The 14,617-nt window shown below is 47.8% G+C and overlaps 1 protein-coding gene across 2 annotated transcripts in view; it reads left to right on the top strand.

Annotated features, from left to right (window-relative positions):
• The window catches only part of KIF3C (kinesin family member 3C), a 34,820-nt gene that overhangs the window by 12,200 nt on the left and 8,003 nt on the right, over positions 1 to 14,617 (top strand). For both annotated transcript variants that reach the window (XM_010948538.3, XM_074341771.1), the window contains 4 exons: positions 6,658 to 6,759; positions 7,430 to 7,552; positions 8,700 to 8,818; positions 9,294 to 9,410. In XM_010948538.3, coding sequence (XP_010946840.1) covers positions 6,658 to 6,759; positions 7,430 to 7,552; positions 8,700 to 8,818; positions 9,294 to 9,410 — 461 coding nt within the window. The remainder of the gene's footprint in view (positions 1 to 6,657; positions 6,760 to 7,429; positions 7,553 to 8,699; positions 8,819 to 9,293; positions 9,411 to 14,617) is intronic.

Genomic DNA, 14,617 nt, shown 5'->3' with positions numbered 1-14,617 from the left:
TGTGTCTGCAAGCGGACATGATCCCTGTGGTGATCTTGGCTGTTAATTGTCGTATTAGCTGACCTGCCTCTAATACCTGGGATCAAGACCCTAATCAAATTGGGAAATTATTTGGAAAGCGCATAGTCAATACAGGAGCAGCTACACAGACAGATTCCTTAATTATGAGATTCCAGGCTTAGAATACTCCATCTCTGAGCCTCAAATTTTCTCATCTATAAAGCAAAGAGGGTTGGGGTCAATGATTCCCTGAGGTCAAGGCCTTAGTTGTCCTGTGATTTTTATCCCTCTCGCAAGAGACAGACCATGTCCTTGGAGCCCCCAGCTCTGTCTTTTCCACCCCCACAGCTTCTGCTGGCCTTTTAGTTACACTGAGCTTATTTAGAACCAGTAGAACCAAACCCAGTCCTGTCCAGAGGCCCACCCACTTGGACCTTTTGCCCTGAGAAATCACAAAGGCAGCATTAACGGGGGCAGCTAAGAGCTCTGGGAAAATTTCCTGGGAACTCGGAACCCCAGCTTCCCAGCCCCTCTGCTAAGTACCCTCTAGCCTGAAGTGTGCCTAGGGATTTGAGACATCCCTGTCCCTCCCTGCCCTCCATAGGTGATACTTAGGGACAGAAATCTCTGAGGAAAAAGAGATGACCACTGATATCTTCAGAGAAATGAAGAAAATAAAAAGCAAAAGCAAAAAAAAAAAAAAAATAGCTGTTTCTTGGCAAGGACTGGAATCGTGCATGACATATTTTAGAGTGTGGGGTGAAGCCAACAGCAGTAGACTGAATCTGGGGAGATGGGGGTGCTGAGACCTTGCACCTGGATTGGGGCGCATCCCCAGATTTCGTGCCAGGGCCAGCCCCCTCTACTAGCACAAGACAGGTTCTGTCGGGCAGGCTTGGCTGACTGGGGGCTGGGCCAGTGGGCAAGACTTGGCGAGAAACCGATAAGGCAAACTCAGCTGTCATTCAGACCACGTCCGTGCTGGGTCCCAGCAGGGCAAGCAGACAAGCATGGGGCAGGGGACAAGTGGAACAGGATGATATGGGCAGTCAGGCATTGTGCAGAACTGTCTTCGTGGAGCCCAGGGCCCAGCCAGAGGAGAGATCTTGCAGCAGAGTTCCAGGTCCAAGGAGGAAGCCTAACACTCAGGCTGATTAGCAAGAACCAGCACAGAAACCAGCCCCGGGAATCAGGTCTTGGGGGTGGCAATGGGAGGAGGCTTGGGTCTTGGGTGCCCTTGTAGTCTTGGCTGGTGCATCAAATTCCAAGCCTGATTGGCAGCTCAAATTCTGCCTGACAGTGTCTTCCTAATGGGTTTCTTGAACTAAGTGGGAGTAGCTGGAGAAGGTGGGGGCTGAATATACAAAGAATCAGGTCCATCTCCTCACTTTAAAATCACCAAAAAAAAAAAAAGCATAAAAGAGCATGTCGTAAAAGGAGAGATCAGACCTCTGTAAGCCTACCACAAAGGTATAGAGAATATAAAATTAATGGGAGGCTCAATTTTATACCTATTATTATAGCAAAATTTAAAATAATGATAATACTTCATGCCTATGACCCTATAATAAAAGTGGTTCCATTATTTATTGCTAGTGGTAGTTTAAGTGGTATAAACTGTTATAAAGGTAACTTGACAGTGTGTTCTAAGATGTACAAAATGTTTATAATCTTTTGTCCACTCCTGAAATTTCCTTCTAAGAAAGTCATCTAAACAAGCAAAAAATTATATGTGTAAGAGTATTTATTATAAGCATTAACCAAACAACCAAGATATCTTAAAATGGGGATTAATTAAATATAAATTATCCATTCTAAATATTATTGCAGTCATTAAACTTATAATCATAAACCTTAGGGGAGGAACAGGAAATTCTTGAGATATTTGATGAAGTGGAGATAGCAAAACATGTATTTATACCATGTCTGTAGATGTGAAAAATGATGTGTGCCTATGGAAAAATCTGGAAAATAGGGGAAATAAAAGAAGCTAAGTAGCTATGATGAGGAGTATGTGAAAGTTTTTTTCCATTTTATTTCTGTGGTTATTTTGACGTTAGTGCAAATATTTTTTTCTGAAAGCAGAGGACAATAAAAGATTAAAAATGTGTCCCCAGAATCCCTTAATGAACTGGGAAGTATTTAATCCAGCACTCCTGAGATATCATATTTCATAAATTTATTACCTTCTGTAAACAGAACTTCCCTTTGTTCTAAAAACTCAAGGTACAAGCTCTTACTCTCTGTACCAGGGATTGATTGGAAAAGCCTGGATCTTTCCTTTTCACACCTGTTTTGATGGTATAGTTTCCAGGTCCATCCATCCTCTTAACCTTTCTTTGTCTTTGCAGACTAAAGAGTCCTATTTTCTTTTTTTTTTTTTTTTTTTTTTTTTTGAGTCTCTTATAATAGCCCTTGGATGGTTTTAGCTGCCCTTCTCTGGATCTTCGCTCTCCTTCATGTCCCCAGAGATGCAGTGAGTGAACGACACACAGTACTCCAGATTCAGCTGCATCATAGTTTTATATTTGGGTGGAATGATTTTTGTGTGGTTTCCAAAAAGCCTTCGTGATGGTGCCTGGCCAGATGCTATTGGCATTTTTAGCTGTGGCAGCATGTTAAGCCAGTGTCTTCTGGGAACAGTAGAGAAAAAACTCCCCCCTCTTCTCTCTTTTTGGTTTATAACTGATTGCTCATAGCATTTACTGAGTAGAGCTAGGCATTCTTCTTCCCCAAATATAAAACTGTGATTGAAGCTCATCTGGCATTTTTTGGCAACTCAGAAATTCTCTTGCTCTTTATCATCTGCAAGGATTTGGGGGCATCTTCGACATTGGTATTTCACCTTTCACCCTTTCTTGCAAGATTTCTAATGGAGATCAGTCCCACCAGTTGACATTTAAACATTTTTTCCATCTAGAGAGAGGCCTGTTTATTTCTGTTTCCTTTCCCTAATCCACCTCCCTGTGGTGAGAAAGTATTTCCCTTTTTCTATCTCCTTTCCACCCCCCCCACCCCCATGTAACTTTGAATAACCTCTGATGTAGACCTTTGCCAGAAGCGTTTTAACCTCTGAAGTTCTGGCCACCGGCTTCCCCACGGACTGGAATAATCTATTTTGTCCCTGAAAGAATTCTTGGAGATCAGTCAGACATGGTTTCCTCTTGCTGGAAACATGTTGCTTTCCTTTGAGCAGGTTCTGCTTTCTAAAGCACGCCGCACAATGTCTGCAGCAGGAAGAGTGTGGGCTTTGGAGCCAGGCAGACCTGAGCCTAGAGTCTCCATTTAAATTTAATGGCCATGATGTGACCTTGGATGGATTACTTAACCTCTCCGAGCTTTCATCGGGAAAATGATGGTGCTAATAGTCTTCCCCTTAAAGCATGTCACACGAGTCACCTGGGGATCTCAGATGCTGATTCACGAAGCCTGCATAGGGCCTGAGAGTCTGCATTACTAACAAGTTCTCAGATAATACCAATTCTGGGGACCGCTAAAAGCAGTGATTCTCAAATTTGACTGCACACTGAAATCCCCTGGGAACCTTCAAAAACCACCAATGCCTGGACCTCCCCACTTGCCCACCTCCAGTTCCAATTTAACTGGCAATGGGGTTTAGCCTGGGCACTGAGCCTGTTAAAAGCTCTCCAGGTGATTCTAATGCCCATCAGACGTTGAGACCCACTGCTTAAAGGGTTATTAGCAGGAGTAAATGTGAGGCTCCTGGCACATAGCAGGTGCAAAGAAAAGAATGGTTTTCTTTCTCTTGGTTCTTTGCCCTGTGCTGCTCCCTCCACCCTCGTCCCGAGTCTTTAAATCAGGCAGGAAAAAGCAGGGCACCAGCTGTTGCCCTGTGCCTTCCTTACTAGCATCTGCTCTAGGGCATCTGGCTTGGGAGTTCTCACTGCCACTCTTGAGGGGAAGGGACCAAAGTAATCCTGCCATGTGGCCCGGCATTGGGAGTTTTAAAAGCTCCCCAGGTGATTCTAATATGCAAACAGTTTTAAGACCTAGTGTCTTTCTGTTAGATGGCAAGGAGTGAAGACCACTTGGGCCACATAAAATGCCAAGGGAATTGCAAGGACTCAGGGCTGGGTGGACAAGTGTGTCCTAGAATGGGAGACCAGGCCAGACACCAGGTCCCCCCACATGCCATTCCCTGATAGTTTGAGGGATGAGTTGTCCATGGCCTACGGCAGTCGGGGGCTTCCTCCAGGTACGAGCAGAGCTGCTGCCTTCTCTCCTTCTCCCTCTTCACACCCAGCCCATCCCACCTGCCAGGCTTCCCAGATGCTCAGGCCCTGCTGCTCTGCCCCTTGGCCAATGAGCGGGAGTTGACCACTTAATGTAGGAGGACCTGGGCTGAAGATCCAGTTCTGCTCTGGATGAGAGAGCCCAGAGAAAGGACCTGAAAGGCACCTCTGAGGCCACCCCAACGATTTCTTTTCAGTCACCTAACATGTATGGAGCACTTCCTACGTGCCGGGCACTGTGCTAAGCCCTAGGACTCCGATATGAGTGAGGCATGATTCCTGATCTGAAGGAGCTCACAGAGGAGACAGGATGTAAACAAACAATGGTACAATATGGGAAAATGATAGGAAAGTGTCCTGGTTATTGAGGAGGCCCAAGGGAGGAAACGTGCAGAGTTGAGGGAATCAGAGAAACCCTCCCAAGATGCTCAAGCTGTGTCTTGCAGAAGAAGTAGCCGTTTCCCAGGTGGACGGGGAGCAGGGAGAGATGCCCAGTGTTGTGAAAAGGCACAGCCCATTCAGGGGGCTGGAATTCTTCCCGTGAGGCCAGAGCACAAAGCACACATGGGAAGTAAGCGAGGCCCACCCTCGGGGCCCATAACTGCTACAGACTTTGGGGTTTATCCTGTGAGGAATGGAGGCCCTTTCAATAGTTTGCAACAGAGGAAAGGCATGTTCAGACTTGATTTTTGGTGGATCCCCTTGGGTGTCAAGTGGAGAGGGATGGAAGGGGAGACTGAGGCAGTGGGGAACTCATTGCAATGATCCAGGTGAGTCATGAGGATCACAGTGACGTCGGCAGTCATGAGGATGAAAAGGAGGGAGTGGTGTGCGTCATGCTGAGAAGACAGACTTGATGGGATTTAATGACTGGCCAGATATAGGGGTGAGAGAGATGCAGGGTGGGGCCTTAGCTGATGGGGGGAAGGTGCCCAGGGCACAAAACTTAAGGAGTCGCTCACTCAACGAGTGGACATGTGCCAACTTTGAGTGAGAAGGAGTCTTGGATGAATTGAGGTCTGTGCTATGGGGGTGGGTACCTGGGGAGACGCTAGCCAGAAGCGGGGCCTGCAGGAGGTGCTGGAGCAGCAGTGGCTGTCTGGCGAGGGTGCCTTCCTCTGCAGCAGCTCCCCTGCGGCAGCTGGGACTGGCCCTGCTTTGCTCAGTGTCCTCTGGCGTCCTCATGTAGCCCAACCTTTGACCCTCCGAAATCAGCCCTCAACCCCTGCTCTGCCCTCCAGGATGGATGGGGCCCTCACGGTAGCACAGGGACCCCCTGCTTTGAGAGCCCTCCCCCAGGTCAGCTGCTTCCACTGGGAAGAATTCCAGACGGGAGGCAGCCAATTTCTTCTGGTGGCTCAAGGTGATTTCAACCTTCCGGGAGGCCTGGGATGAGATCAGAGGACAGCTGGGGTGCCCTGGGGCAGCGCCCTCTGATTATCAGTAGTGAAAAGGCATTTTATGTAGTCACTATGGTCACCATTTACACAAGTCCATCATTATTTAAGCTTCAGATTCAGCAAGCGCTTACAGAATGCCTGTGCCAAGCACTGGGCAGGGGGCTTCACACAGCACGGGGCTCAGTGGGGAGGCTGGGGGAGGGCTCAGAGCTCACCTTTTTGGTAACTAGTTGTGTGACCTGAGGCTAGTTGCTCCCAGTTCCTCCCCTTGTTGGCTGGGGTCTCTGAGGGTGAGGATGGAGACACCTGGCCGAGGGTGCTCAGCCCATGTTTGCTGGCCATCTTGGAGCAGAGGCAGTTCCAGTGTTACAGACGTGAGAGAGGAAGGGGTCGCTCGGCCGAGGCTGGGCAGTTAATGGTGAGCCCAAGTCTTCCTGGTCACCTCCAAAGCTCGTGCTGCTTCTAGTGTCCCATATGCCCCTTAGTGTTGCAGAGTCTTCTCCCTCTGGCTTTCCTTCTGCTCTGCAGCTGCAGATGAGGGCCTTCCCGCTGCCTGTGTGAGAGCCCTCTTCCTGAGTCGGGAGCCAGCTAGTTAAAGGGTGGGCTGCCCGGTGACCGTATCCTCTGTCTCCCCGCCTCCTGAACACCAGCTGGGTCTGAGTTGCCAGGATTAGATTGCCGCCCGCACTCCCTTCCCAGGCATGATGAACCAGCCTTCCATCCGTATCCAAAGCAAACAGATCAGGTGCCCTGTATTCTCAGAGGGATTCCCTCTCTTTGTCTCACCTAATGGTACTGCCGACAATAGGAGCCTTGTGCAGGGCCCCAGGAGGCTGGAGGGGAAACTTCATTCTCAGTGGGGGTCATGAGGCCCCATGTGGACCCCAACTTGTGTCCCCTCCTGGAAGGACCACAGAGCAGGGAAGCCAAACCTCTCAAGCTGGGGCTACTGTGGCCCTTTGGAAAGCCCCGCAGCCCATCTCTTCACCCCTCTGTGTCCCCAGGCCATGGAGAGCAAGCTGCTCATCGGGGGCAGGAACATCATGGACCACACCAACGAGCAGCAGAAGATGTTGGAACTGAGGAGGCAGGAGATTGCCGAGCAGGTAGGTCTGGCGGGCTTCAGGTCCCTGGCGGGTGCAAGGCCCCGAGGCCACGTCTGGGGGACTCAGGGCAGTGAGTCATCAAGGACTCAGGATCTCTGGAGTTACAGTGCTGGGAACCTAGGACCTGCCGCCCTGCATCCCATGGTCCACCTGCCCAGGGGCCTGCTTCTGGTAGCTGGTGGGTGAGTGCAAGTGGTGGCTCTCTGTGATGTCAGCCTCCAAAATTCACCTGGCATGAATTCCTGGGCCCTCCACTACGAGGGTGTGAGTTCTTTGCCAACTGAATGACTGTGTCCTAAATCATCAAGAACCACGGTTTGTTGGTCTTACCAGTCAACTGTGATACATGGGAGAGGCTGAGGCAGCTGGGGAGCCAATATGCTGGGCATCTGTGTATGTGGTTGACACCCCTGGAAGGCACCAGCCATTTGGGCTGAGGTCTCCTTCCTCTTGGGGCAGTGGCTGGTGAAAGCATGGCCATATGAGCTGAGAAGGTTCAGAGAGGCTCCACTGAGGATGGGGTGGGAGCAATGGATCTGAGACACGGGACGCACATGTGGCCACAATGAAGCCAGCTTCTGTGCTAAGCAGACCGAGCCAGCCCCCCGAGCTCCCTTGGCCCTCCCCAGCACGTGCTGCTCCACTGAGCCCCGTACCCTGCTTGGCCTAGAAACGCCGCGAGCGGGAAATGCAGCAGGAGATGATGCTCCGGGACGAGGAGACCATGGAGCTCCGTGGCACCTACACGTCCCTGCAGCAGGAAGTGGAGGTCAAAACCAAGAAACTCAAGAAGGTGAGATGCTACAGCAGGACAAGGTCAGAGTGCGTGAGGGCCTGACAGCCTCTGCCCAAGACAGGCACCTGCCCAAAGGGCGTGTGCTTTAGCAGCCCTGCTCCACTTGGCCTGAGCGGCTCACACCCTGAGTTCTGTTGCCTGGGTGCTGGGGTGAGGAGCGGGGGTGGTGGGGGGCCAGTTGGGGTGGAGTAGAGCCTTTTCTCTGGGGCTGGGCAGGGCCCATAGGCGGGAAGCACTTTCATTTCCACTCTCCAGGGCTGCCATCCACGTGGTCCTGGGTAACCTTCCCCTTTACAGTGTCACCAGTGAATCAGAGTTTGGAAGTCCAGGCAGAAAGCAGGCCAGGGGAGTGGTGAGGAGGCCTGAGGAGGCACAAGCCTGGGAGAGCCCAGGGAGGAAACACAGGGCCCCAAGGACACTAAAAGGGATGAGAGTCTCGGCCACCAGGGCCCTGCAGAGTCCATGGCTTGGGAAAGGCATGTGCCTGAGCCGAGGGTCCAGGGCAGGAAACAGCAAATTCCACCTGGATTCTGGAAGAATCTGAGAGTCCTTAGGGTTGCTGAGGTGGCTGCCCCAGAGCAGGCCAGGCAGAGGCCCAACGATGGTGGCAGTTTCCAGGGACACACCTTTCAGTGGATTAGGAGTGGGACAGGGGGGTTAGTGCTGCCCTCCACACCCCAGGGCTGCTGGGGAGGCAGGAGTGGGATGGGTCACCTTCCAAACTGGCTCCCTCCCTTCCCTGAGCCCTGGACCAGCGGTCCTGATGCTCGGGTCCTGATGCTGGCTCTTCTGTTACCTAGTTGTGTGACCTTGAGCAAGTCTGTGCCTGAGTTTCCTCATCTATAAAAAGAGGGTGTTGGACCAAAAGGCACCTTGAGTCCCTTCAAATTTGAACATTGCCAGATGTGGACAGCAGCTGAGAGGGAGCAGGGTAACAGGCCACAGTGCAGGAGGGACAGGGCAGCCCTTAGAATAACCTGTTCCGATTCCCGGTGGGGCCGGAGGGAGTTTCAGACTTGAGCCCTGGCCTCATACTGGACTGGGCTGGTGGACCATGAGCCTGCAGCTGTGGGGGCCCAGGCTGGGTGACCGGAGCCTCGGTGCCTCACTGGCCAGCCCCTGAGCTGCACCTGTCCCCACCCAGCTCTACGCCAAGCTGCAGGCGGTGAAGGCGGAGATCCAGGACCAGCATGACGAGTACATCCGCGTGCGACAGGACCTGGAGGAGGCGCAGAACGAGCAGACCCGGGAACTCAAGCTCAAGTAGGGCCCCCCATCCGCCATCTGGGGCCCTCACAACCATCCCTCGGCCCTGGGCCTCTCCCTTCCAGGCTCCTCTCCTTCCTGAAGGCTTCATTCTGACTGTCTGCTGGGCCATATGTCTGCATACCTCAGGAATAGAGTGTGTCTGAGGGATGGAGGGGGAGCCGTCTGGAGTTTCTCCTGCCTCCTCTGTTTCCTCCTGCCTCTCCCTTCATTTGATGAACCCCGCAAAGTGCATGCTGGGTGCCGCCCCAAAATACCTCCTAAAGCCCTAGCCTATATTCTTTGCATTAGAAACCATGACTTTCAAGCTCTGTTGTTACCATTGGGATCCCCTCCTCCCAGCTTTTTGGTGTCTCTGCCTTCTCTGTTCCTTCTGCCTCTCTGCTTCTTGCTTCTCATCTTTCAACCTTCACTTACATCGTGTGGTCTCTCACTCCCCAAATCCCCATCTCTACATCCTCCCTGCTCCCAGGTATCTAATCATCGAGAACTTCATCCCCCCTGAAGAGAAGAACAAGATCATGAACCGGCTTTTCCTAGACTGTGAGGAGGAGCAGTGGAAGTTCCAGCCCCTCATGCCTGGCGGAGCGTGAGTCTCTCACCGTGTGTCTGAGTCTAGGGGCTCACGAGCTCACCCCAGGTTGCGGGTGGCCAGCGGCCTATGGGGAGATGGAGTGTTCCATGAATTGGGCAGGGCTGGGAAGGATGCAGTTGGAGGATGGGCTTCTCAGGACCTAACGTAGGCTTTCCATGAAGGAAGGGTATTCTGACAAATACAGAATGAAGGAAGTGTCTCCTTGGCCTGCGTTTTAGAAAATACCCAGTGAGGGGCCTAAAGAGGGGAGGAAGAGCATCTCAGCCTCTTGACAGTTCCAGTAAATGCTAACATTTGGCCAGTCTGGTGAATATTCATTTGTCAGATGCCAAAAACAGCAACAAGGTAATATTGCCAGGCATTTATTGTGTGTCGGGCACCATGGGAGACTCTGCAGACAGAAGGTCAATCAGACACAGAGCTCACAGTCCAACGGGGAATACAGAGTAGGAATCAGACCAGGAAATGATGGAGGTGTGAGGGCTTTGTAGCCTCACTCAGCTGGGTGATTCAGCATTTCCACCTGTTTCCTCATCATAGTTCTTAGGTACAGTCCGCATCCATTGGCTGGGTGTACAGCTCCCTCTGCTGGTGGCCGTGAAGAACAAGGTTGGCTATTCAAACCCAACAGAATGACTGCCTCACCCAGCCAGACCACTGTCCTTTAACTGAAAATCTGCGTACAGAGATGTTCAGGAGGCTGGACACCAGTGCACTCCCTGGAGATTCTTTGCTCTATCTATTCTAGGAATATTAATGCCAAGTTAGGGCAGGAGTCTTCCAAAAGCTAGAGTGGGAAGCTAGCTGTAGAAGTCTACAGCTTCTCCCTGGAGCATCAGATGCCTACTTACTCTTGTCTACTTTCTGAGGGGCTGATCCTACCCAAGGCAACACTAGGCAAGTTTTGTAAGTGGCAAGTTCATGAGTAAAGGACTTTTCGATGGTGTCACTTTGGATTTAAAACCCACCTTTCCAATCTAAGTAGAGACCTGCAGTTGTACAGCATCTAATGTGGAAGTTCTCCACCCTGGCTGCAACTAGAATCACCTGTGAGCTGGGTACCAGACAGTCTGATTTAAAGGGTGGATCCTGGGACTTAAAATTTGTTTTTCAAAGCTTCCTGCTGATTCTACAAGCCAGGTTCAGAAACTATCACTCCAGTGCCATCTGCTGGAAGAAGACCCTGGCGAGGCTGCTGCTCTGTAGGCTAATGTTGTGCTTTAAAAGTTCTTGAATTTGTAGGTAGAGGAATTTCTTTACATTGGATAGGGATGAGATGAGAAAGGCTCTGAGAAGGCATGTTTTTTTAATTTTTAATTTTGAAAAATAAGAATTGCAAGAATGGTAGAAAGAATTCCCATATACCCATCTCCAGATTCACCAGTTGTTAGCATTTCGCCACATCTGGCTTTATTAATTTCCCTTCCACCCAGCCATTTGAGATTAAGTTGCAGTCAGCCCTTTACCCATATTTCGTAAGAATGAGGACATTCTCTTACATAATTGCAGTACAGTGATCAAATTCAGGAAATTCTGTATTGACACAAGACTATTATATAAGCAATATTCAATTTTAGCTAGTTATCTCAATAATGTCCTTTATGGCAATTCTCCCCACCCCCGACTGGCCCACCTACGATGGTGCACTGCATTTAATTGTCATGCCTCTTCAGTCTCCTTTAATCTGGAACTGAGAAGGGATCTTGATTTGAGTTTTGGAAGTTTCATGCTTCAGAGGAGTTTATTCATTTCTCAAGCCATTGCCCCTGCAATTTTCACTTGACCGCCTCAGCACGCAAGCCAGACTTCAAAGCATGGTGGGTTCTTTACCTGAAGCTAAGACAAGCTTTCTGCTTAATATTTATGAATTTCCGTTTTTTATTTCTGTTTTTTTTTCTAAGTTCTTCCTTTTATGAAACTTGAACTTTTCAATTAGAAAACATTTTAAATCGCATGTTTCTCTTTTTTGCAAAAGCAAATGTTTGTCATACACTGGAAAACCATTCACAGATTTTTAAAATTAAAACAGCTGTCTTAAAATAGTTCATGTTAAATAATTTTTAGAGTAGATTCCAGGAATATCTTTTAAAAAGGAAGTTGTTTTCCAAAATATAGGTTAGTATCTTTACTTACTGTTGAACTACTGCCTTTCCTGGCCTCTCATCCCTCTCTTTGCTTTGAAGATGAATTTGTGCTGTTTACATGCTCTTTTGTGGGCCTCTGAAAGCCCCCTTGACAGCCCCCTGTCCTGAGTGAGACCCAGAGGAGCAAGCTAGCTGCTTTTCCCACCTTTCCCTTCTCTTGTGATTTCCCCCACCCTTTCCCCCCAGCATCCTTCCTGCTCTAGGAAAGTAATGCAAAGAAAGATTCAATGTTTTCTTTGCCATTAGAAAGCCTGAAAACTCGGATCATTCCTCAAAAGCTGCTTGCTTGAGCTTACTCTGCAGCGTTTTCTTTTCCATAACTCTTTGGGAAGAATCAATCCTGACATATATCTCCCTTTGTCTTAAATCTGCGCACAGCTGCTCCCCAGCCTGCATTTGCTGGGGTATATTAGCAATGGTTCTAACTGAGTCTCAAATAGACCGTCTTCCCTCAAAATTTCATATTAACAATGTAAAAGAGATAAATACCTTCACAAGGTTTTTTTAAAAATTATGGTTAAGTATATTCACAACTTAACTATGTGGTTTTTTACAGAATATGTATGTACCTCCTCAGAATACATACAGAGTATATACTTTTGTGTAGAAAATATCAAAATATATCTAGGTAAGGGTAAAAGGTATTAAGGCAAGTGTGACATCCCAGTGTTCTCCACTGTACTTAAGTACGGATGATATAAGCAGGTATTATAGATTTAAGAAAAAATTCCAGTAAATAAATTACTTCCAAAAGACTTACTAATAAATACCAGGTAATCAACTACATACTATTCTGAATTACTACTACAAATTATTTTCTTTTGCTTAATCATTCTTTTCTTTTTCATTGCCCATTGTCTGATAACTGCAATAAATATTTGTCTTCAGAACTTAAAAAAAAAAATCACAAAAAGACAAAAGAAAAGTAACAATAATCTAAGAAGTTTTTATGTGAAACAAAAATTTTTAAGTACTTTTTTTCTTTTTTTTTTTTTAGCAATAGTTGGTGGTTAAAAGTAAAAACAATTCCGTCCTAATTAGAATTCCCAAGTGTGATTGTGACTTAGCACAGAGAGCCCCGGGGTAGCATCATGGTTTGAGAGTTGCTGGCCTGGACCTCTGAGACTATCTGCCCCCAGCCCCTCCTCTCACCACAGAAGGCTGAGGGTGGGAAGGTCCTTGGATGCAGCTTCCTCCACTTCAGTGAGTCCTGGGGCTGGAGGCTTTAAAACAAGCTGCCTCCCTGGGAGGAATTGGGTCCCACTATTTGCAGCAGAACTTAATCAGGGCTGAAAACTCTTTCCAAAGCATATTTAACTAATCAGGACACTGTCCCATTTGCTCAACTCAAGTGTGGAATATTTTGCTTCACTTTGGCCTGTGGTATTCTGGGGATGAACATACCAAAGACTGCTCAAAAGGAGAGGGAAAAAGCATTGTTGGAAAGAAATTACCTCAAGTCATGCTCTTTAGAAAGCTTTTGTTGAAGGGATCCAAATTGGAAGGGAAGAGGCAAAATTGTCACTATATGCAGATGACATGATACTAAATATAGAAAACCCTGAAGACTATACAAAAATTACTAGAGCTGATAAATGAATTCAGCAAGGTAGCAGGTTACAAGGTTAACATGCAGAAATCTGTTACATTTCTTTCCACAATGAAATATCAGAAAAGGAAAGTAAAATAACAATCCCTTTTAAAATTGCTTCAAAGAAAATAAAATACTTAGGAATAAACCTGACCAAGGAGGTGAAAGACTTACGTGCTGAGAACTATAAAACATTGATAAAGGAAATTAAAGATGAATTAAAGAAATGGAAAGATATCCCATGCTCTTGGATCGGAAGAATCTATATTGTTAAAATGGCCATCCTACCCAAAGCAATCTACGGATTTAATGCGATCCCTATCAAATTACCCAGGACATTTTTCACAGAACTGAGACAAATAATCCTAAAATGTATATGGAATCACAAAAGACCCACGATTGCCAAAGCAATACTGAAGAAGAAGAATGCTTTCGTTGTAAAAAACAAAACAAAACAAAACAAACAAAAAAAAACTTCCCCCTCCTCCTGCTGTAGCTACAAGCCTTTACCCCACACACTCTTCCCCGGGCCTCTCAGACAAGGAGTTATTGTCAGGGAGCTCTTGAAAACATGCTGGTATCAACTTATTTTGGAAGTCTGTCTCTTTATTCTTTTTCCCTCCACTGTTTCTTTGCCACCCCTGGTTGATACACAACAGCTTCAGGTGAGGTGCCTTCCACAATCACAAACAATTTCGTGTTCAAGTTACTTTGAAAAAAAAAAAAGTCTGCAGCCAGCTCCACCAGTAACTGTTTTACAAGTGTGACCTTTTCTTTTTGGTGGTGCATGATAGACTTCATTTTTAATTGTGTTTACACAAAACTGTCTTCCAAGCGTTGTGTGTTTGGCAATATCTGTAGCCCATCGTTGACAGTTCACAAAATCCTATTTGTAACTTTAGCCCTTTGGTGTTTGCAATCCCTGCCTCGTGAGAGTCTTTTCAGAGGCGTCGTGGTGCTGTAAAAAGAGATTAGACTTTGGATTAGAACATTCTAGTCCCTGCTCTCCCTTGAGAAGGCTTTGTAACCTCTCTGAATGCAAGTTTCTTCACCTGCAAAGTTGGAATAATAAAACAAAAGTCCCTGCAGGATTGTCGAGGTGGAAGTGAGATCACATGAGGCTGCAGACCAGCGCCAGGCACAGAGGAGATGGTCCAGAAATGGTTGCGATCATCCCAATAAGCCCCATCCTAATCGTGGAGACGCCAGAGAAACCAGTTTCCGTCAACCCCTAGGAGTGCCGTAGAAGGGCAGTTTGGCTTGTTGCTTTTCTTTTGGATTTTGATTTTTTTTATTCAGACTGCCTCCAAGTTGAGAGAGGGAGCTTTCCTCACTTTAAATAGAATCGGTGTAGAAAGTTAAATTGGTTTCGTCACAGAGGCAGAGTTTACCTCAGAACCTTCTCAGCTCTGGGTTGACTCCCTAGTTTCAGTCCCAGGACTGTGACAACTGAGAGTCTGAAACAA

This window comes from Camelus bactrianus, chromosome 15 (genome assembly GCF_048773025.1).
Source record: "Camelus bactrianus isolate YW-2024 breed Bactrian camel chromosome 15, ASM4877302v1, whole genome shotgun sequence".
In the NCBI taxonomy this organism is placed as follows: Eukaryota; Metazoa; Chordata; class Mammalia; order Artiodactyla; family Camelidae; genus Camelus; species Camelus bactrianus.
The sequence above is the reverse complement of the archived record's forward strand: the minus strand, read 5'-3'. Positions and strand labels throughout refer to the sequence as shown.